This window comes from Pagrus pagrus, assembly GCF_965226575.1.
Source record: "Pagrus pagrus genome assembly, chromosome: 8".
NCBI classification, from domain to species: domain Eukaryota; kingdom Metazoa; phylum Chordata; class Actinopteri; order Spariformes; family Sparidae; genus Pagrus; species Pagrus pagrus.
The window spans coordinates 8,620,897-8,641,822 of NC_140192.1; the positions used below are offsets into that span (position 1 = coordinate 8,620,897).

Genomic DNA, 20,926 nt, shown 5'->3' on the forward strand with positions numbered 1-20,926 from the left:
TTTAACATCTCGTGTATTGTCAGACGAAGAGGTTACGTCACTTTTTAATGTGAAATCAAGAGCTCCACATTTGCCCTTTACCATTTTTTACCTTGCTGAAATGCTCCCTTAGGAAGAATAACAAACGTCTGTGTAAGGGCAAAATCTGGTACAATTTTTGCCAGTTTTAGGCCAGAGGGCTGAGAAACCCTGAAATCCCCCTGTGAGTGGTGCTATTTTATATAATCCTCCTCTCCTCTCCTCTCCTCTCCTCTCCTCTCCTCTCCTCTCCTCTCCTCTCGGTTTGCGTCACCACACTGCACCCACCTACCTACATCCCATGTAAGAATCCCAGAGTGGGTGGGATTAGTGCAGCCCTACAATCCAAGCGTTTGATGTTACGGCATAGTTCAAAGCAGGTCAGCTGCTTTGTAATCCCATATATCAGGGCCCAAATGTAATGATTTTAATGGTCTTATACACAGTGTGACTCACAATTGAAAAATATACTCAATCCTGCTCAGCAGCCCACACCACATCCTCTATTGGCTTCCCTGAGCCTGTCGTAAGCCCAGAATTTGACCTGCAGGTCACAGGTATTAGATTAATTTCCCCAAAAGCATTTTGAGTGCATTGATGTCTCAATGACACACCACCGAGCAGAAGTGATCAGATGGAGAAAGAAACCCTGGCTTGGAAAGAGAGAGGGTTTTTTTTTTTTTTTTGGTATGACTTCCTCCTGCACATAATTTCAATCTTTTTATGATTTGTTATGGCTTTTTGTTGGTTTTTTTTAGCTCTATCAAAGCTTTAAACATCTGTTACACATTATGAATTTAGGTTTACGTAAGTAAAATCAGAGCTGGTTGTGGTTTAGTGTGAACGCCTGATCAAGTTTGTCTTGAAGCTGAATGAGAGAATGTTTAAACGGTTGCAGGATATTTTTTCTGTCAGTCGCCTGTCGATTAATTGACTCATCATCTCAGCTTAGTACAGAGAGAGTGTTACTGTAAGTACTGAGACCTCAGCCTCAGAGGCTAACTCTTTATCTCCTGAAATTAAAGAGGGATATTAACTCTGGAGCTGAAGGTTATTTCTTTTAAATAGATTAAGGTCTAAGAAATGTACTGTATTGTTCTGCGACTGGAGGAGTGCTCTGAGCGCCATTTATGGCACATTTTATTGTTACCCCCCTTAAATTTATAAGCATTTAAATCCACTTAAAGAATGACTGATAATGTAGCTGTTAGCAGATCCGAGAACAGTGTGAAGTGTTCTTAGATTTGTCTCAATACCAACTTGTCATATAATGACCCTCTGGGTTTCCCAACGCTTTCCCAGAGACTCAAAATGTTTTAAAGTTGACTTTACTTTTTAAAAAAGTCAGGAAGCTGATTACCTCAGATATATGTATTACTAATTATTACATTTAAGTTGTGCAAGCTAAAAAGTTTTAACAGCTTAGAATTATTAGTCTACTTTACTTGGCAATTTTGAGATCATCGGTTTCCTCGATTAGTTTTAGTCTCTTCACTTAGAAAACATTAAGTAAACATTAGTAAAACATTTGCACATTTGAGTGTATATATATATTACATGAATAATAAATATGTTTATTTTATCACCTATTTTATTATTTTAATTATATAAGGCGTTTTTATTGTATTCGTGATTATTATTATTATTATATTTATTGATGATTTATTTATTTATTTGTAATACTTCTTCATTCTCCATTAAAGTAAGCAGAGGTGACAAGCTTGCGACAATTAGTTGATAAATCACTAAGTGGATTGAAACAAAGTTAATTGCAAACTATTTTGATTAATTTAAAATGTCAATTTGTTGGTTCCAGCTTGTTGCATGTAAAGAACTCTCTTTGTCTTTGATGATAGATGAGGAGTCTTTGGGTTTTGAACTACTGGTGGGAAAAAATAAGCAATTTGAAGATGTCACTTTGGGCTCTGAGAAAATTGGGATGAGCTTTTTTTTTTTTAACTTTTTGATATTTAACCATTAATCGACTAATTGTGAAAATAATCTGCCAACAAATCAGTAATGAAAATGATTTAGTTGCACACGAGGACGTTGAGTTACTTTTCTGTGTGAAATCAAACTAAATTGTCATACTCTATGTTATGTTATCATGAGTTTTGAGTGCATTAATGATTCCTAACACAGTTTTTTCACCATATGTGTAGAGATACATGGTTCAGACGATGCTGTGTGCAGCCTGCTCAGTATCAGCCCACTCCACCAGAGGCTGTTTGCACCCCACAGGTGTCCCCTCTCCACTGTCTCACATCCTGGTCTGTCCGTGTCTGTACCTGCCACTCTGAGCGACCCATGATGCCTTGACGCGTTGCCATGACAACGAGCCATATAGCCCTCACTGGGTCTTCTTCCTGAAAGTTGTTTTTCCTCCTTTGATACCTGACCTTCCTTATCTCTCCATCTACAGTAAGTGGATTTGTTTGATCGACGAGAGCGGCCACACAGCGAGGAGGTTTCCTCTCTGTTCTGTTTGCCTGAGCATCCCTCTACATCATGTGTTATCATGAGTGTGTGTGTGTGTGTGTGTGTGTGTGTGTGTGTGTGTGTGTGTGTGTGTGTGTGTGTGCTAAATTTAGCACTGATTAACACACTGTCTTCTCAAGCACTCAAAGCACTATAGGCCTGTATGGGAAATGTTACTGTATGACAATCTTATATAGGGAGAGAAAGAAATGCTTGATGCTCTCTCTTGATTTTTCTCTTTCTCAGTCTGTTGTTGTTTCTCTCTCTCTCTCTCTCTCTCTCTCTCTCTCTCTCTCACACACACACACACACACACACACACACACACACACACACACGGGGCAATCTGGGAGTCAGAAATAGAGAGATGGGATGGTGGGAGAAAGATTGAGAACATATCATAGATGCATTACCAGCCTCCATCCTAGAAAAAAAAAGAAAATGCCCATCTACTTTTGATTCCAGCTTTGAGATGGATTTGATGGAGAGGCAGCAGGGTTTGTTTGGCACCCATTTTCTGCTGTAGGGCCTCACACACACCACACACTGATAACCTGATATCACCCCCCACCACCACCACCACCATCATCATCATCATCATCATCATGAGTGTAGCCTGTGAAAGCTACTGTAAGGGCTCATTCCTTGCCATCTACATGGAAATGCATGAATTAGACAGGTCCCAGGTGAAGCTGTGGCCCCTGATCCAAAACAAACATGGACTCGTATTTCTCAATGACAAACTTTGATTGCTTTTATTGTTTTTCAGTGCTACAAAGCTCGGTGATGTAAGACGGAAACCCCCGCGTGTCTCATGGTTAAAATGCATGGAATCAGCACATGACACGTCTTGCATGGCAATACAACGATGGCTGCCGTCGCGTAAAGGCTATATACTGTAGCTACAACACTGAATAAACATGAGGCTTGTACATTAAGAGCGAAAGTTCCCGTCTTGTCTCATTTCATCAGTGACCCTGGATTTTCTTTTTCTTTTCTTCTTTTTTTTTACACGCTCCTCCAACACAGGCCGAGGAGAGACTGTCCCTGAATGAGAGTCTGTGTTTATTTTTTGCTGTTCTATACAGTCAGTAAACATTTTCCTGCTGTCCGTTTGCTTACTCCACGTTTAAGTAAACATAAAAGTCTTCACGCTCTGTGGAATTTGCATCTTATAATCTTCTTGAAAGCACTTTGGAAGTCTTTGTTGAAGTAGGCATATATGATGGGGTTGAGGAGAGAGTTGGAGTAGCCCAGCCAGTTTATGACTGCGCCCAGCCAGTCGGGCATGTAGCAGCTCTCTGCACAGAAAGGCAGCACCAGCGCGACGATGAAAAAGGGCAGCCAGCAGAAGATGAAAGTTCCCATGATGATCCCCAGTGTTTTCACCGTTTTACGCTCCCTGGCCAGCGCGATCTTTCTCTTCGCCCCCGAGTTCTTCTCGTTCATGTTCTCGTAGCCATGCGAGGACTGAGGAGTGTTGGGCAGAGGCAGGTGCGTCTTGGAGTTGCTGATAACTTCTATGATCTCGAGCGACTCGCCCTCCTCTCCGTGCTTCACCGCGCCGTTTACGCACGGAGAGCTCGGTTTGGACTCGTCGCCGCGCTTCCAGCCTTTGCCCCCGGCCTCCCCGTTGGTTTTCTTGTGAAAGACGGCCGGGGACACAGTCAAGCACTTGTCTGACACTTTTGATTTCTCGGTTTTCTTGACCGTCTTTCGAATCCGAAACCGAGCGGCCTTGAATATTCGCCCGTACAGGACCAGCATGAGGATGAGAGGGATGTAAAAAGCCCCAAATGTGGAGTAGATGGTGTAGCCCGGGTCCTGGCTGATGATGCAGGCGTCGGGGTTCGCCCTGTCTTCGGCGCTTCTCCAGCCTAACATAGGCGGAATAGAGATAGAGAAACCAATTAGCCAGGTGACGCTAATCAGGATCGCAGCTCGCCTTGGTGTCCGTTTATTTACATAGTCAATGGGGTCTGTTATGGCCCAGTACCTGTCCAAGGCAATTGCGCACAGATGCAGGATGGATGATGTGCAGCACAGTACATCCAGAGAGATGAATAAATCACAGATCTCTTGCCCGAGTGTCCACTTGTTCAAAACCTGGTAGAGGGCCGCCATCGGCAGAACCAGCACCGACACCATGAGGTCAGTCACGGCCAGAGATCCAATCAGGTAGTTAGCCACATTCTGGAGAGATCTCTCCAGGGCGATGGCTGCCACGACGCACGCATTGCCAAATATGGAGCAGAGGATGAGGGCCCCCAGGAGCAGAGAGGTGATAATCTGGTAACTCAGCTGCAGGTCTGGTAGAGACCTAGACCCCGTGCCATTCTCACCCGCGTCCCAGTCGGCGACCACGTCCACCCCGTCAGGGTAACCGCTGGTCGCGTTGCTGTCGTTGCTGCTCGTTGTTACAAAATCCATGATGCGAGCACACTCGGAGCGCAACTTTCCCAGAGCAGTGATGGGGGGACACGCAGCTGGACAGATAAGCAGGACACAGTCAGCCCCGCAGACTGCTGCTGCTGTGCGTTTTACCGGGGTCCATCGGAGTTACCGCGTTCGTGCCGTCGCTCTCAGGACGCATGACGCAGACGTGTTTGTGAGTTTGTGTGTGTGAGAGAGAGATAGAGGGGGGGTTTGTGTGTGTTGTAGCCCGTGAGTGTTGACAGCCGGGTGCGCTCACTGGCACTGCGAATTCATCTGAGCTCGGTGACGCCGTGAATTCATTTATACGAGCAGTTTCGGGTACGTCAGACCGTGTGGAGGTCGCCCTGGAGTTTTGTGCCTCTGCTCTCCTCGTTGCTCCGTTTTTCACTGCAGACAGCCGATGAGGGCGCAGAGCTCTCCTGTCCGTTTCTCTCTCATTAGTTTTTACTCCTTACTCACAGAATCTGACATTTCGTGGATTTTTTTGTTTTGTTTTTATTAGTTTGCATCTGAAAGCGCAGGTGTCGGTCAGGAGTAGCACTTATAAAGTTATCTTTTACCAAAAGATTGCAAAGAAAACCGATACACTATCTTCATTTTTCATTACTTCTGATGAACTTTTGGTTTGAATCTCACTTGAAACATGTGCTTTATTATTAAGACCTCAAATAGATTTTTCTTTTCAATAAGTTCACACAGAAATCTTGCATTTCGAGCCGGGATGGAGAGCGAGGTAACAAGCCCTCGCTGTTATGAGCGAGAGGTAGTTTGAGGACCAGGGACAGCGCCACGACCGTCCAGAGAGGAGAGCTGCTGCCATCTGCTGCCCACAGCGGGTACTGCAACACACGGCGGACGCCTCTGCCGGGACTTTGAGCGCAAGGCTTATTAAAGATCCTGAGAGGGAGGCGTTGAGCTGCCGAGGGAGATGATGGAAGAGATGAGAATCAAACTCTATGTGAGAGACAGGGGGGGAGAAGGAGAGGAGGGGGAGGATTCCGCGGAGAACAATAGTTGCGTTTGCCAACTAATAATGTCAGCAGGTGGAGTAAAAGCAGCTGGTGAGGGAGAACAAAATGCTCCCTTCATGCAGAGCTGAGGGAGGCAGGGAGGGAGGCGTGTGCTGCAGGGTTTCAGTTATATTCCAGGTCTGAGTTTGGATGATAATTTAACCTGGGGTTGAAATGAAATGGGGGAAAGAAAAACTCAAATATAACAAAATGAACCATTCAAATGATCTGTTGTTTTTAGTTTTGACATGCACAGTGTGTCGAGAATGTGCTCCTGGTACTAGCGCATAACTATAACCGATTAAAGCAACATTATGTGGGAATTGGCATTTTGGCGCCCCCCACACTTTCTGAGTGCAACACCGCTGTCGTAAACACAAATCCCAGGCGTGTAACAATTTGTCAGACATGATGTAGGCGCTAACTACGAACAAAACTCATTAGGACATAACAATGTTGTGTGTCGAAAACTTGTGTCTTGCAGCAAACATGTATGTGAAGCTGTGATCCTTCCCCTCTCACTGAAGTTACATAGTGCAGAAACCAGTGATGGGGGGAGGAGGGGCTCTTGTACTTCAGGAGACACTGTACCACCAAAATGATTTTGAAGCTTTTATTAGTTATATAATGTTGCTTTAAGTCAGTAGTAATGGACAGAATTTCAATATTTGTAACCATATACTGTAGATTTTATAAAAGGATGGACACCACACCACTTGTACCTTCCACTATAGCTACAAAAGCAACACCTTGGATGTATGATGGCACCTGGACCTCAACAGCCTTGCTTTAAACTCAGCCCATTGGCCACTCGCAGTACTGCAGTGAAAAAGTCCCCCTGTTGCCCAATAAGCATTTCCCCGTAGACCAACACTTTTAAGGAGACGTCTGTGGATGCTGGCAGGGCACCTTGAGCTGCACAGCAGGTCAATTATAACTCTATCATGAATGTTTGACACTTGAAGGTGAAGATGATGGGATTTATTTATTTCATGTTTATTTATATAGGAGTGCAGGCAACATAATGTAATGTCACACACCACAGCATTTATTGCTGAAGCTAATTTGCAATGCCCGTCCCTAGATATGCAGAAGTACGGGTGATGTATTGAGGAAAATGTGAAAATCTCTTAAGCTTGTGTTTAACACAGACCTTATTGAAGGCTTCTATCCGAAAAACCCATTAAAAAAAAAAACACATTGACTTGAGAGCCAGAAGTGCCAAAATGCTAATTTATTCCCAAGTTTAAGGACTCACATGACACTGGAAGTAAAGCCAGAAGCAAGTAACTTTTTTAAGCTTCTGTGCCAAGAAAGCAATTCTTGACTGAATAGATGCCATCTTCGGGTCTGGTGTCCAGATCTTGTAAGACACCCAAACTTCACATGCTCATTGAACTTGAGCCTCAAGGTTAAAATGAGTATGTAACCAGATAAAGCCTTTAAGCCATGTTTACACCAAAGTAACATTTTCACAAGTGTAAAGTGGGATCAAACTCAAGTCAGAGCTGCCAACGCTAACTTATGCTTGTCAACACTCGCTGCTTTATTGAGCATTCAAGTCGGATTCCTAAGCATCTTGATTTTCTGGAAGATATACGCCTCTGTAATCTTTGAGAAACCCAGAACCTCATTTCACAACACATCTGTTTTGAGGGCATTTTAATAACTATTTATTATTTTTATTAACTTATAAAATTAAATTACATTTTGGGTGTGATCATGTAATCATCAGGCCAATGGCTGGAGCTGGTCCTGAGTCATCACAGTAAAAGGCAGCAGCGAAGCAGCTGCTTCCAAAAAGGAGGCGGCGTGGTTTCATTCTCTGCTGGAGCCTTTTTCATCTTCCTCTCATTCTTTTGGAGAGGCAAACATTTTTAAAAATACGTCTGTACAAAAAAGCAAATATTCGTCTTCAGTTCAACAACAAGATGATATTCAGGAGACGTCTTCAAGTCAAAATCAGATGGACTTCTGACTTTTGTCTAGAAAAGCTTAATCACTAAACAATTCATGAAAAACAACACAAAGATGCAGATGGATGGAAATACAAGGAGTCCAATGCTTTAAGATTACTGAGAAAATGAAGGAAAGGAAGCAGAAGAAAAGTTCAAAACTAACGAAATGAGGCATAAGACATCTTCAAGGACAACGAGTCCTTCTTGAAGACGTCCTACCCCTTCCTCCCTTTGACTTATGACTGAGACAGCTCATTATGAATCCTTCACAGTGTCTCTGCTGGTCTCTCAACCTGACAGAACATCTGACGTCTTATCTAGTCTGATCTATTCTTATGCACTTAAAGTGGTCTTCCTTCACCTTTCACCTAAATGCATTCTTACCTTTGAGAAGATTTTGCTGACGAAGTGGATGAAGCAGTGCTCTTCTTTGAGTTGGTGCCATCAACATCAGTTTGGAGACAGTCAGAGTCAGACTGAGACTGATCCACAGAGCTCTGGGTGAAGGCTTCTTGTCACCAGACTTGACGGACTATCTGGTTATTGATTGTTGAAATATTTTGGCGGTGAAGTTTTTATCTTGTCTCTGACAGGTGAACAGATGCTACCTGTCCACCTGCTCACACTGAAACCCACTCACTGCTGCTGCTCCTGATAATTTACTTAACTAAATAACATCTTAATCACTTTGTTGTCATGTGTTTAAAATGTGTAAAATAATCTCTAAACTCAAAACTAATTGAACACTTAAGCTTCATGTGAAGTGCATTCACTCACCTGTCTCTGTTCAGACGTCCTTCAGACGAGCTCGGTTTACTTTTGTCTCTTTTCTCTTCTTCTGAGCTTTTCTGTCTTCAGGTTTTCTCAGTTCACTGGAAATATGCTCTTCAGTGCAGACAAGGTCTCTGTAGTGTTTTCACTGTGGAGAGTCTTAACTTGGAGTTTATTACGTGACCCTGTCATGTGGAGGAGTCCTGTTCTCACATGAAACATTTTCCCAGATAAAATGCAGTTTAAGAGGCTCCTCGCATTGTGCTCAGAATGTGCTATCATGTTATTCAGTGTAGTCTGAAAGTTCACATCGAGGACCAAGGCCTGCAAAATGACGCAAAGCACCCACCCGAGCCATTCTCCGTCATTTCAGTAGCAGTGGCATGACTAACGTATACTGTGATATAAAACTTTCCCTTTCAGTCCTGCGTATTTGTTATATAAAGTCATAAAAATGTACGTAATGAGTTAGAATGGTGACTTTGAACAGTTCACCTAACCGAGCCCATAATAATATTGGATTTCATATTTTTCTTGAGTTTTTATCCTCAGACAAAGAATCTTCTGTTCCTCCTCCTCAGATTTTCTATTAAGAAACAATACAGCAGCCTGTCAGAACAAACCGCTATTGAACAGGTTAGCCTGACATTTGTAATAAAATACATTAGAATTTTCTTCAGGGAATAACTGCTGTGCCGCGATGAAGACTATTTGACTTGAAACAAGTTGATTTAGTAAAGGATTTGTAATAATTATTATCAGGGTGCCTCAGATTCCTTTCAGACTGCTGATCAGTAACATCCTCTTTTGGGCCCTATCCTTAAAGAGGACCTGATGCTTACTTCAGTATTACCTTACTATTGTTCTTGACCCAGTGCAGAACTTTTTTCTACCTGCTAACATCTGGCTTTTGTCTTCAGTGTGAATGTGTATAATCGGCATTTACTCCTGGCATTGCAGTAGTCATGGGTATTTATTGGCTGCGGCTCATTGTCTGTGATGTAAACACAACGCCCGGGTGACCACGCTGGTCACGTGTGCTGAACTGAGGCTGTTAGCTTGTTAACACTTTTAAAACTCTCTCTGTTGAAGCAGCTTGAACATCGTTCGGTCGGCGCCGAGCTTGAAAGAGTGACTGAAGTAAAAGATGTAAAAAAAAAAAAAAAAGTCACCGTTGTTTAGCAGCTTCTGTTCTTGTGAGCTGCCTGATGTGTACGGCACATGTGCAACTCTCCACAAAGACCAGAAAGAAGGAAGATATCTCACTCCTTAGCAACTTCCATTACCAGCTCTCGAAAAAACGATGCATTTAATCAAGCAATTGAGTGATTAAGACTTTTTGAAACACGTTTTAATATCTTTTGGATGTAGTCTGATGAGGTACTCTACTGCTCCCAGCTTTTCCTCCGCATTTGTGGAGATGAACGTGACACACAGGGAAAAGACAGACATGCAAACTCTTCTCCTGGCAATGTGAAAAACACTAATCTTGCTGTAAAAGTGGTTGTAGACTTTCTTTGATTCTGGCAGTTTCTCAGGGGCAAGTAAAGTGATAGTTAAATTTTTCATGAAAACTACACACACACAACCACTCGCCCCAGAGTGAAAAAAAAGCTGACGCTATGCTAGTGGACGTGAGAAAAAAAGGTGGCTCTGGTTTTTTCACCTTATTTTTGTGTATTCAGTGGTTCCATAGCAGTGTGTTTTCTATAGGTCACACAGGACAATAGTGAGGCCATGAACAGTGCACCTATTGTAATGGGGCTCACCAGGGGGACTTTGTCTTTGTCAACAGTGTGGAATGTCCCAGGGGGCTAACAGGGGCAGGACAGGCCAGGACAGGGGCTGTACTGCTCACCTCCTCTACACTGGAACAGTCCCCCTGGCTCTTAGAAAAAGAGCTTGAACCTCTACATCCAGAAGGAGTGGGAGGCAGAGAGAAGACTCAGGGAAAGATGACAGGGGAAAGACCAGGCTAGCTGGTTGACGTTGCATCAGATGCGCTCTGCTGGTGGCCGAGGGGCTCGATAGCACCGTCATGAGCTCCCATGCGGGCGCCTCTGGTGTCAATGGCTCAAGCAGAGTTGGAGGTCGTGGAGCTGAGGATGCCAGTGAAGACAACAGTAACAACGAGACTTACACCCCGTGTTTAAAGGCGCTGAGACCGAGGTTGAGGTGTGCAGATCCAGCTGGAGAGGGAAGGTCGAGCAGTGTGGAGCAGCTGGTGAGACCTGCCCTGCCGGGGAGGAAAGCACACAAAAAGACCTGCAACAGAAAAGGATGGAGAGAGGGAAACCAAGACAGGGATGAAGAAAGACAAAGTGCTGAACATGTAGGAGGCAGGGAAAGAGGGAAACAAAGGCAGAGGAAGACTGAAAGAAGTGAGACACATGGAGACGGAGCCCAGGGGGCACAGGGAAGAGTAAGCGCCGAAAATTCATCTAGCAGTAATTCTGACGTCCAGTTAAACAGTACCTTGGAAGGTGGGGAAGGATCAAACCTGCAAAGGGGACAAACGTGCCTTAGACCACACAGTATCGGCTTCACCCGAACCATCACCGCCAATTTGAACCCCCAATTTCCTTGGCCCGCATTGAGGTCCGCGTCTTCTGCTCTCCCTCAGCCTAACATCCAAACAAGATCCACACCTTCATCCAGGACTGCTGCAGGAGACCTGCACCACCACTCCTTCAGCTCATCCAGAGAGCCTGATCCATTCTGGGTGGATGTGAGAAGACGGGCGGGAACCGGACGATCATCGCAAAGCCATCACACTCAGACGCACAGTCCATCTTTCCCCAGCTCAGAGCGCGGAGAAGAAGATGAGGATGAAGAAGAGGAGGAGGAGGAGGAAGAAGAGGTGGATGTGGAGGATGGCGGGGAAGGAGGCAGTGGTGTGATGGAGGTGCTGAGTCAAACCGTGACCTCGGCAGCCGTGCCGCCTTGTGTTCCTTTTGGCGAGAGAAGGATGAGTAAAAGAGAGAAGAACAGGATTAAGTGTCTGAGGAGGAGGCAGAGGAGAAGGGAGAGGTGGAGACAAAGCCAACTGCAGGAGAGCCGACAGGTGAATTACACAACTGAGCATTGAATGTGTCAACACGTACTGAAGTTACTGTCTTTTCACCAAATGTTTTTCCAGTGATTTGAGGATTAGGATTAGGTCAGTGTCTCATATATTTGTGCCACTGGAGGAACCACAGAGCTGCTGATAATATCACTGAATAATTTACTACTATGTTAATACAAAGTTTATAATTTATTAAAGGTCCATTGTGTTACAATTTGCAGGAATATAAGGGAATTTAGGGACTGGCAGAGAATATTATATTCAAAGTTCATTAGTGTATAATCCCTTGAAACTAAGAATTACTGTGTTTTCGTTACCTAAAAAACCTAAAATCATTTATATCTACTGTGAAAGAACGTCATAGATCTAAAATTTAAAATCTGGAAACAGCCGGCTAACTTTCAGTTAAGTGCCCAGTACCGTTGTCATGACACAGTTTACCAGCCAGCCAAACTCCCTCCAATAAAAGCTCAAGAGTCGGGGATCATCTTATTTGTGCCTTTTAATAAGACGCCGCTCAGTGAAACTGTAGAAATTCACAAAATACAGAAGCAACTCGATGGCGTTATATCTGGTGCAATAACAAGGCAGCTACAGCTTACTGCTACATACTACATGTATTTTAAATAAAACAAATCTGTCTGAATTTCTACTATAAATGTATTTAAATTATAATAATGCACTTGCAGTCCACATACAACACAGCTCCCACAACAGCCCACACAGTTCTAGCCAATACCAGTTTCACACCAGGCGACCACAGCACACATCCCACAAAAACATCCTCCCCACAAATATCACCAAACATTATTACAATATTGGGTTAAATGACACAGAAACTTAAAGGTGATGCTTTCACAAGCTTTTAAATGAAAGGATGGCAGCGGATAAGACTGCTCTTTTTATCTGCTTGAGGAGAAAAGGCTGCTTTCAGGTCACATGAGAACTACTTCCTGAACAGACAGGTTACTTCCTGAACAAACAAAACCATCACTAGGAGGTGCTAGTTGCTCAGGCTAAGAGTTGCTAAAAGAACTCTAAGCCTGAGGCAGGACATGCCCAGCTAACTTGAATGGAGATAAAACAATCTAATCGTGCATCTCCTATAGAGTCACAGGGGTTGTGATGCCCCCAAAAATGTATTGTTTCACAGCTGCTTCTATCACAGTGTAAGCTTATGGGGAAACGTGACCAAACACTAGCTCTAGAGGAGAGCCTTTCACATTTTTCGCGACTACTATAGGGTAGGGTGAGACAAGGGGTGTTCAGTTGGTCAGCATCTGCAACCACATCACTAGATGCCACTGAATCCTACACAATGGACCTTTAACTATCAAAGCAACATGATTTGGGGAGAAGTAGGGGCAGATTAGTCCACCAAATCAAACATTGCTGTCATCATGTGCAGTCTTTCATCAATTTGCATTACCAGGATACTTTGTAATACATTTCTTTTAAAAAGCCTTTTTATTTTGGTAATGCCGTGACTTTTGTTGGACGCAGCAAACTCTAAAGTTTCTCAAGTGAGGCACTGAAATTTAAAGTGCGACACTTAAAGCCTTGAATTACATAACTGATCCACTTAAAGGTCTATTTGCATTTTAAGATGGGAGATGAAAAACACAAAAAAGCAAGTGTGAGTTTTGTGTGTTGCACAAAATATGCACAAAAATCAGACTAATGTCGCTCTGTCTGCTTTTAACGCCATTTCATGTGACTGCGTGCGGCCGCACGTGCATTTATGTGTATGTGTCATGTGTGTTTTCATCTAGAGTCTGACTCTCGACAGCCCTATCAGCACCCAGCTCATCTCAATAGCCATTGTCTGTGCGGTTTAAAGTGGGGTTACATCTGAATTAGTTGCATGATGAGGCTTGGGCGGAGAGCCCTTCAAAACCAACCAGACAAAAGAGCAGATTTTTGTTTTGATTGGCTGCTGCAGATCTGCAGTCACGTTGGTGGATTGAAATTATTCTGACTGCTGAATTAGAGACAGCTGAATAGAATTAGTTGCTTTGAAACAGAGAATATCTGTTTCCTAATGCCAGCCCCCCCTGCAGGTTATATTGTTTTTGGTTCACTCTGTCTCATTGGAGTTGGGTGTTAATGCTGAAGCATGACACATAATATGTTTTTTTTTTTTTTTTAAAGGAATATCTGGACCGTGTAGGAAATGTGCTTATTCGATTTCTTGCTGAACGTTAGATGTTAGCTGTTAGATGTCTGATGTCTTTGTGTTTGGATTAGTTTAGAATGAAGGCCGGAAGTTTACTGCTAGCTTTCCGTCCAAAACTCAAAAATGCGCCTATCATCACACTTAAATTCACTGCTGAACATCAACAGATATTTAAAGTATGTAAAGCAGTTACAAGATTATCTTTATCCATAAATGCATAGCGACACATCTAGAGACTTTGTGGGAAGCCCATCGCTCCTCTCCCCAGAAGAGAGTCACCTGGTTTTCTCATTGTTTGTGTTCAGTGTTGAGCGAGTGCAGCACATTTGACCAATCAGCAGTCAGGCAGAAAGGTGAATGACAAGCGAATAAGCGCCCGTCAATCTCACAATTAAATCAAGACTCCAGGAAGTCATCAACTTGTCAACTCATCATCTCAGCATCTCTGTTTGTGTATACCCTAAACAAACAAGTACAGCCTATTATTTTGTGAGTTGTGGTGGTTCGCCTGCTGCCAGTGTTTATGCTAAGCTAAACTCTAAGCGTGTTTGTTCAGCTTTAAACTTTTTATTCGGAGGGAAAATGAATGAACTTTCGTGGTCGTTTATCATTGTTAAGGCTTATTGAGTATGCATGCTCTTTTCTCAGCTCTTTGCACTTGCACAGTTACACTCACCCTCACTTTGGGGCTTCTCACAACCACAGCAGTTCTGCTATCAGCCATAAAGCACTCAGGACTTAAGGAGACTGCTCAAGGGCAGCTCGACAATAGTTTTTGTTGAACGCCTCGGCCACGACGGCTAGTTAATATTTCGGTGTGATGCTTTATTTATTTGCCCTTTATGAGTTCCCTGTAAATTGCTGCCTACACGCCTTTTTGGTTTCTTGTTAAGGCAGTTTAAACCCAATCTTTTGTTAGTACTTCGATGTCCTGTGGTGGCTTGTGCAGTATTGAGCGTACAGTAGGCCAAAGGTCAGAGCAGGTGTTATTGTCATCCAGCTTCCCAAAGGAAGAGGTTGCATCCTGTGTGATGGAGAGGTAATTAGTGCTGGATTGTTCAGTTGCTTTATCCAGCTGCCTCTAATTACTGAAAGCAATCAGTGTGGTTGTAGTTGCTGCTCGTATTTCTGCAGAAACATTTATTGCTATTGTAAAAGAACTATAATCATATCAAGTTTACACCAACTACATGTATTCAGGTTAGCCGTGAAAGTAGCTTAATTGGTCAAATTAAGCTACAGTAATTGTTGTTAAGATAGCAAAGAGACGAGGTTTACTCCCCGTCGACTAAAAAAGGTATTAGTTAAATACAATATGATAAAGAATAATTATTTATTTATGTATACATTTACCAATGTAACCAAGACAAAGCTGCCATGTTACTGTGCCAGGGGAGAGCCGCGGCGCCCATGATTACATAGGACGTGTGAGCTCTGTGCTCTCTCCTCTGTGTTAATGACACAGCTTGGGAGTCAGGGCTGGTGCAACAGGGAAGTCCCTGGAGCTCCCCCTAGGTGAGAGAGTGGTAATTACTCTGGAAGCACCCCTGGGCCTTTTTCAGGACTGGAGCTTCAGACATCAATCCTCGAGGGTCCGCAGACAAAGGTCTGAGGAGGAGATTCTCCGGGCTTCTCAAAAAGAGCGCATCCTCTCATATGAGTTATAGCTGCAAGTCGGAAAAGAGGAAGCTGAGTGTGGATTCAGGGGAGGGAGGGCAAGTAGACTGCTGGGGGAATGAGAGGGATTTGAGGAGTGGGGGTGGCAGATGTATTGTTCTGTATGAAAGAAAAAGGATACAAACTAGATTAAAAATAACAGAGGACGGGCTATATGCAGCATAAACAAAATGTGTTGCTTACTGTAAGAACTGTGTTCGCATGAGTCACAGTTCCTCACAGAAAACCTACAATGGATTCCTCAACAATAGCGACACTCTACCTGGGGAGATACAACACGTCTCTGAGTTTGAATTAGGTCCAGCGTCAGGGTTAGATTACTCTCTCTCTTGCAAGCAATGTTTATGTTTTACAGGAAGAGGTGAGAAAATATAAGTTGGTAGACGTTTCCCTCTGCTGAACTCACACCTGACACCCTCCTGGCCTCACACGTATTACAGTGCTGAGCAGGTGAGAGTCAAAGACATTGTCACTCATCAAACAGGGTGTGTTAAGCAGGAGTGTTTTAATTCTCAAGAGGACCGCAGATGAATACATTTTCGCTTATATTTATGGCCAGCTGGTGCAATGACATAGTGATAATGTCATTTTAACAACCGCATATGTTGGGGGGGTCAGATGTCTGGATTGTTCTTTATTCTTTTCGTCAGTTTTTAATTGGTCTGTCTGAGAAGCTCATCCCATGTAGACATGGCCCAGACAGAGGAAGTAACAGATGTTGAAATAAAGAATCAGGATTCACAGAAGTGTATTTATTTTTGAAAAAGTATCGGAAATTGTCTATTCGTGCACTGATGGGATTTTAATCCAATCAAAAACGCACACCGGAAACAAAGGCTTGCAGAGTGGCACATGCATGTTTGCATGTATACACTCATAAATATAACATTTGCATGAAGAGGAGGAGGTCTACATGAAAAGACATCATGCATGAGTGCTGATCAACCTTTCACAATCCATTTGATCCTTCGTTGTTTGACAGCGTCTCTGCCTTTTTCCTCCTCTCCCAGAGTTCAACAGGGAACCCATCCAGCAGCAGCAGCGAGGATGATGAGGACGTGAGCGCCGGGGACAGGGAAGGTTACATCTGCGCAGTGTGTTTGGATGTGTACTTCAGTCCTTACATGTGTCACCCCTGCAACCACATCTTCTGTGAACCCTGTCTGAGGACACTGGCTAAGAACAGCCCCACCAACACCCCGTGCCCCCTCTGCAGAACAATCATCACACATGTCTTCTTCCAGAAGGGTGAGCTAATGGGCGGAAAGCACTCACTGCACAATTTACATGATTTGAAATACTTATCACCTCTACTTATGACTCTACTCAGCATGGATTGAATAATACGAGCTAGATACAGCATTGACTGTGTACCATGTTTATCTCCAGATATACAGTACGTGTATTCATATGTCTGTTGGCTGTGGCACGGATGACATCCAAGCTGCAGATTGTTCAGAGGGGCCCAGCTGCAGATGTCCCATAGGGAGCAGTGTAGACCTTTAGTTTAGCTCCGACCAGATGAGTCACCCAGACCGAGAAGTCAAAATCAAACACAATCTCAACACTTTTATTTAGTGCTTTCTGACGGAAATAAGAAATAATAATCCTTATTGGTGGGACAAAAAAACAGAACCCTTAATCTTAAATGTAATGTCTTTACACAGCAATGTTACACAATGTACTGTGACAATAACATTTGCACACACAAGCTGTAAAGTGACATGGCTACATGTAACCTTGTGATCAACGCACGCTGATTGCACAGGACATGTCTGATTTGGACAAAGCTATGAATAAGTAATGAAGTTCTGTGATTCACTTTGGCCTACTTCTAGATGTCTGTAGGAGAGAGTGAGCGGCAGGGACACTGCTGTGGCCATAAAAAGGCAGAGTGGCCGTGCTTATGAGGACTGCAGACACACTGAGGGCCCTTGTGAGTGATTAGGTGACAAGGATTGTAGATTAGATTCTTGTGTTGATTACCAAAGCCAAGGTCACGCAGAAACAGAACAAGGAGAAAATGAGAGTCTGCTGATGCTGCATTTGCTTTCTTTTTCTTTTTTTTTTAATGTTTTGAATAAAATCAAACGTAATCTATCCGTGCAATCAAGAAATGGAGGTGTGAGTAAGATGTTCACTTGTGATAATATTGAGTCTGTCTCCTTGTCTTTTTGACAGAGCTAAACCAAACCGCAAGGACGTTCTTCCCAAAGGAGTACCTATCCCGGAAGCAGAACTTCCAGAAAGCAAGCTGTGCAAAGTGGCCTCTGCCAAGCTGCAGGAAACTCTTCCGAATTTTTGGAGGCAAGTTTTCAGTTCACTATATTGAAATTCTCGAAACATTTTCAACTTTGCTGCTTTATCAGAGTAACCCAAATATAGAGTACATCAAGGCTTCGGTGGTATATTAAACACATGGCATCAACTTATAGCGCACATAATGCAAATTTAGGTTGCTGCCTTTCCTATCATGCACAGAATTCCTCGTCTCTCTCCTGAGGGGAAACAGTGATGTACCATCCCCCAACTAATGTACAACTACGGATACTGTGTTGCTAATTATAGAAATACAAGATCCCAAATCTCTCTTTTGGTGTTGAACACTGTACCCTCATGGCAACAGTTCCTTTCAGCAAAATTTGACTCAATGAACGACTTCAAGCTTCAAAGCTTCACACCTTCAATAAAGGCCAAATCAGAGATGGAATGTGACTAAGTATATTCACGAAAGTACTGTACTTACAATATTGAGGTACTGTACTTTACTTGAGTATTTCCTTTTTTTCTACTTCCACTCCACTACATTTTGAAGGCAAATATTGTACATTTACTCCACTACATTCATTTAATTACTTTAGTTACTAGCTACTAAGGCCGATAATCGATCGACACATAGTTTACAGTATACGTACATGTAAAGATACTGTATGTATAATTTACCTTTACTTGTACCCTCCATACTTAAGTACATTTGATATCAGATACTTTTAGACTTACCTAAATCCTATTTGTACGGGTGACTTTCACTTAAATGTAATATTTTAACAGGATCTCTTTACTTATACTGTGTTTACAACACTGCAAATAATAGTTGATCGTAATATAACTGAGCATATGGACAGTGGAAGAGTTGATAATCCTTTTTCATCATCTTTTTCCATCATAAAAACTTACCACCATTAAAATCTGTTCTAACTGACATAAATTGAACCAATAAGAAAACCACTGTAGACATATTTTACAGTCCGTTTTCATAGACTCTGAGTTGAGTGTCACTTTAATGGAAACCACCAGATGAGATGACTCATTTGTCACCCAAACCAGGCTTCCAGAGGCAGTCCAGTCCCATGGCTAGACGCCAGTTCCCTCACGGAGGAGGCTACCGTCTGGACGCTATGGACTTTGAGGATGACTCTCGGGGCTGGCGCTTTGACATGGACATGGTCATCATCTACATCTATTCAGTCAACTGGGTTATTGGCTTCTTCATATTCTGCTTCCTTTGCTACCTCTTCTTTCCTTCTTTTTGACAGTTCTGGCAACAATGATGGAGCAACATAGAAAGAGGAGAGGTTGAAAAGATGATTTCATATATATATATATAGATAAATATATATATATGGGGAAAAACTGAGATGAAGGGTTTAATGAGAAGACAATGAGTGAATCAAAGCAGGTGGGATGGCGTGGTGAAGGGAAAACAACAGCGTGCCAGCTTGTTTTGTCTCATTAATAAATGATTGAAATGGGGAAACGTAGGGTGTAGGGGGATGTTTGGAAATCCAGTGTTCTCTGTTCTCTGTCTCCACATGAAGCTCTTGTAATGTGGGTTGCACAACACATCCTGTTGCTGTAAGGAGGGGAGTTAATTTACCATCTCCCAGAACATAACATTGCAGGACCACCACAGGCAGTGCATATCCCTGTGATAATAAAAACAAAAGAATAACATGAGTGAGCACTTTGTGGGTGGATTTTCATCTTTATGCATCCTCAGAAAACTTAATTAAATGAAAGACTTGCTCTTTGGTTTGGGTTGAAACCATTTGTTAATGGTTTTATGAACCTCCGTGTTCCAATTTACCGCCACACACGGTTTCTTGCTACTAAACTTTAATTGACTTTTAATCAGCACTTGCATTAAACTATGCAGCATGTCTTGCTGGATGTTTTTAATTTGCTGTTTTTTTAATTTTTAAAACGCAAAGCAATTTTGTGTTCTAATTGTTCTCAAGCGCCCCCTGGAGGGAATAAACGTTTGGTTGTACTAAGTCGCTGTATTTTATAGCAAATAAAGTTGACACAGAAACACATGCAGTGAAAACACATATGGCTTTAAAATGATTAATACATTTTAAGTGATTCTTATTTTTTGGTAATGAAACCATGTTTTACGGCCAAATAAATGACTTTATTCCCGACGCACTTAAAGTTTTGAAGTTGGGATGCCAAATATTCTTCTGTTTGTGCTTTTCCAAAGCGCTTTATGTTCATTTTTTCACTCGTTTAAAGTCTGTGATGGGCTTTGTTTTCAGTTTGGTATAACTTTTCCATTAGAAATCAAATGCAAATCACAAAATTACAGTTTAGCTTATAAATCATACATTATTTATATGTATTTGTGTCATTTTAAATAAGTAATTGGTTGTTTTTTTATGAACAAATTTAATAAACATAAAATGTTATTTAGAAGTAGGTATTTTAAATCATTTTCAAATGATTAAAAGACATAGTAATATTGTATTGTTATATCAATGTATATATTTGAACACAATACCAACACCGTAGGTCAATTGGTTTACTGTGTTGCCAGCTGGAATGCTAACAAAGTCTGCAGCCTGGTGGAGTGACCTCTGGTTATGAAACCTGGCAACGTAATGTGTCACCTCTGTGGGTGGGAAGTTCACAGCAGCTACTGCAGCACCAAACAGATATATTTGGGTTTATTCTTTGGAAAGCACGAGCTCCGGTTAGAGACTTGAGTCTGTCTTTTGCTGGAGTTTGTGTGATGAGAGGTGTGAGGGCCCCCAGCAGGAGAGTTTGGGGAGGCCATGAGGAGAGACTTTCAACTGGCAAGCTGAAGTGGACAAACTTTGCACTGTAAGTCCACTCTGCTCTCTCTCTCTGTGTGTTTGTGTGAGTGCAGCTGTGTGTGTCCAAAACACTTACACAGATGGGTTTTTTGAAAATCTTCCTTTGCATTCACAATTAAATAGTAATGCAGGTTTCGAAGGAGCACTCACCATAACACTGAAATGGACTCCTAATTTATTCACAGTATCCACCACATACATGCTTTCGTCTTTACGGAGGAAGGAGGCGAGAAAGGAAA

At 42.6% G+C, this 20,926-nt stretch overlaps 2 protein-coding genes across 2 annotated transcripts; one reads left to right on the forward strand and one right to left on the reverse strand.

The window, feature by feature from the left end:
- Nucleotides 1-3,230: 3,230 nt before the first annotated feature.
- On the reverse strand, nucleotides 3,231-5,217 carry htr1aa (5-hydroxytryptamine (serotonin) receptor 1A a). Its single transcript, XM_084360226.1, has one exon. It carries the CDS (start codon nucleotides 4,924-4,926, stop codon nucleotides 3,646-3,648), a length of 1,281 nt encoding a protein of 426 aa, XP_084216352.1. The 5' UTR covers nucleotides 4,927-5,217; the 3' UTR covers nucleotides 3,231-3,645.
- Nucleotides 5,218-10,709: 5,492 nt separating this feature from the next.
- rnf180a (ring finger protein 180a) lies at nucleotides 10,710-19,155 on the forward strand (the record flags this gene model as incomplete). The annotated part of the gene is made up of 6 exons (XM_084360886.1): nucleotides 10,710-11,093; nucleotides 11,295-11,399; nucleotides 11,514-11,735; nucleotides 16,602-16,839; nucleotides 17,773-17,898; nucleotides 18,919-19,155. 6 exons carry the CDS (start codon nucleotides 10,710-10,712, stop codon nucleotides 19,122-19,124), a joined length of 1,281 nt encoding a protein of 426 aa, XP_084217012.1. The 3' UTR covers nucleotides 19,125-19,155.
- Nucleotides 19,156-20,926: the final 1,771 nt, after the last annotated feature.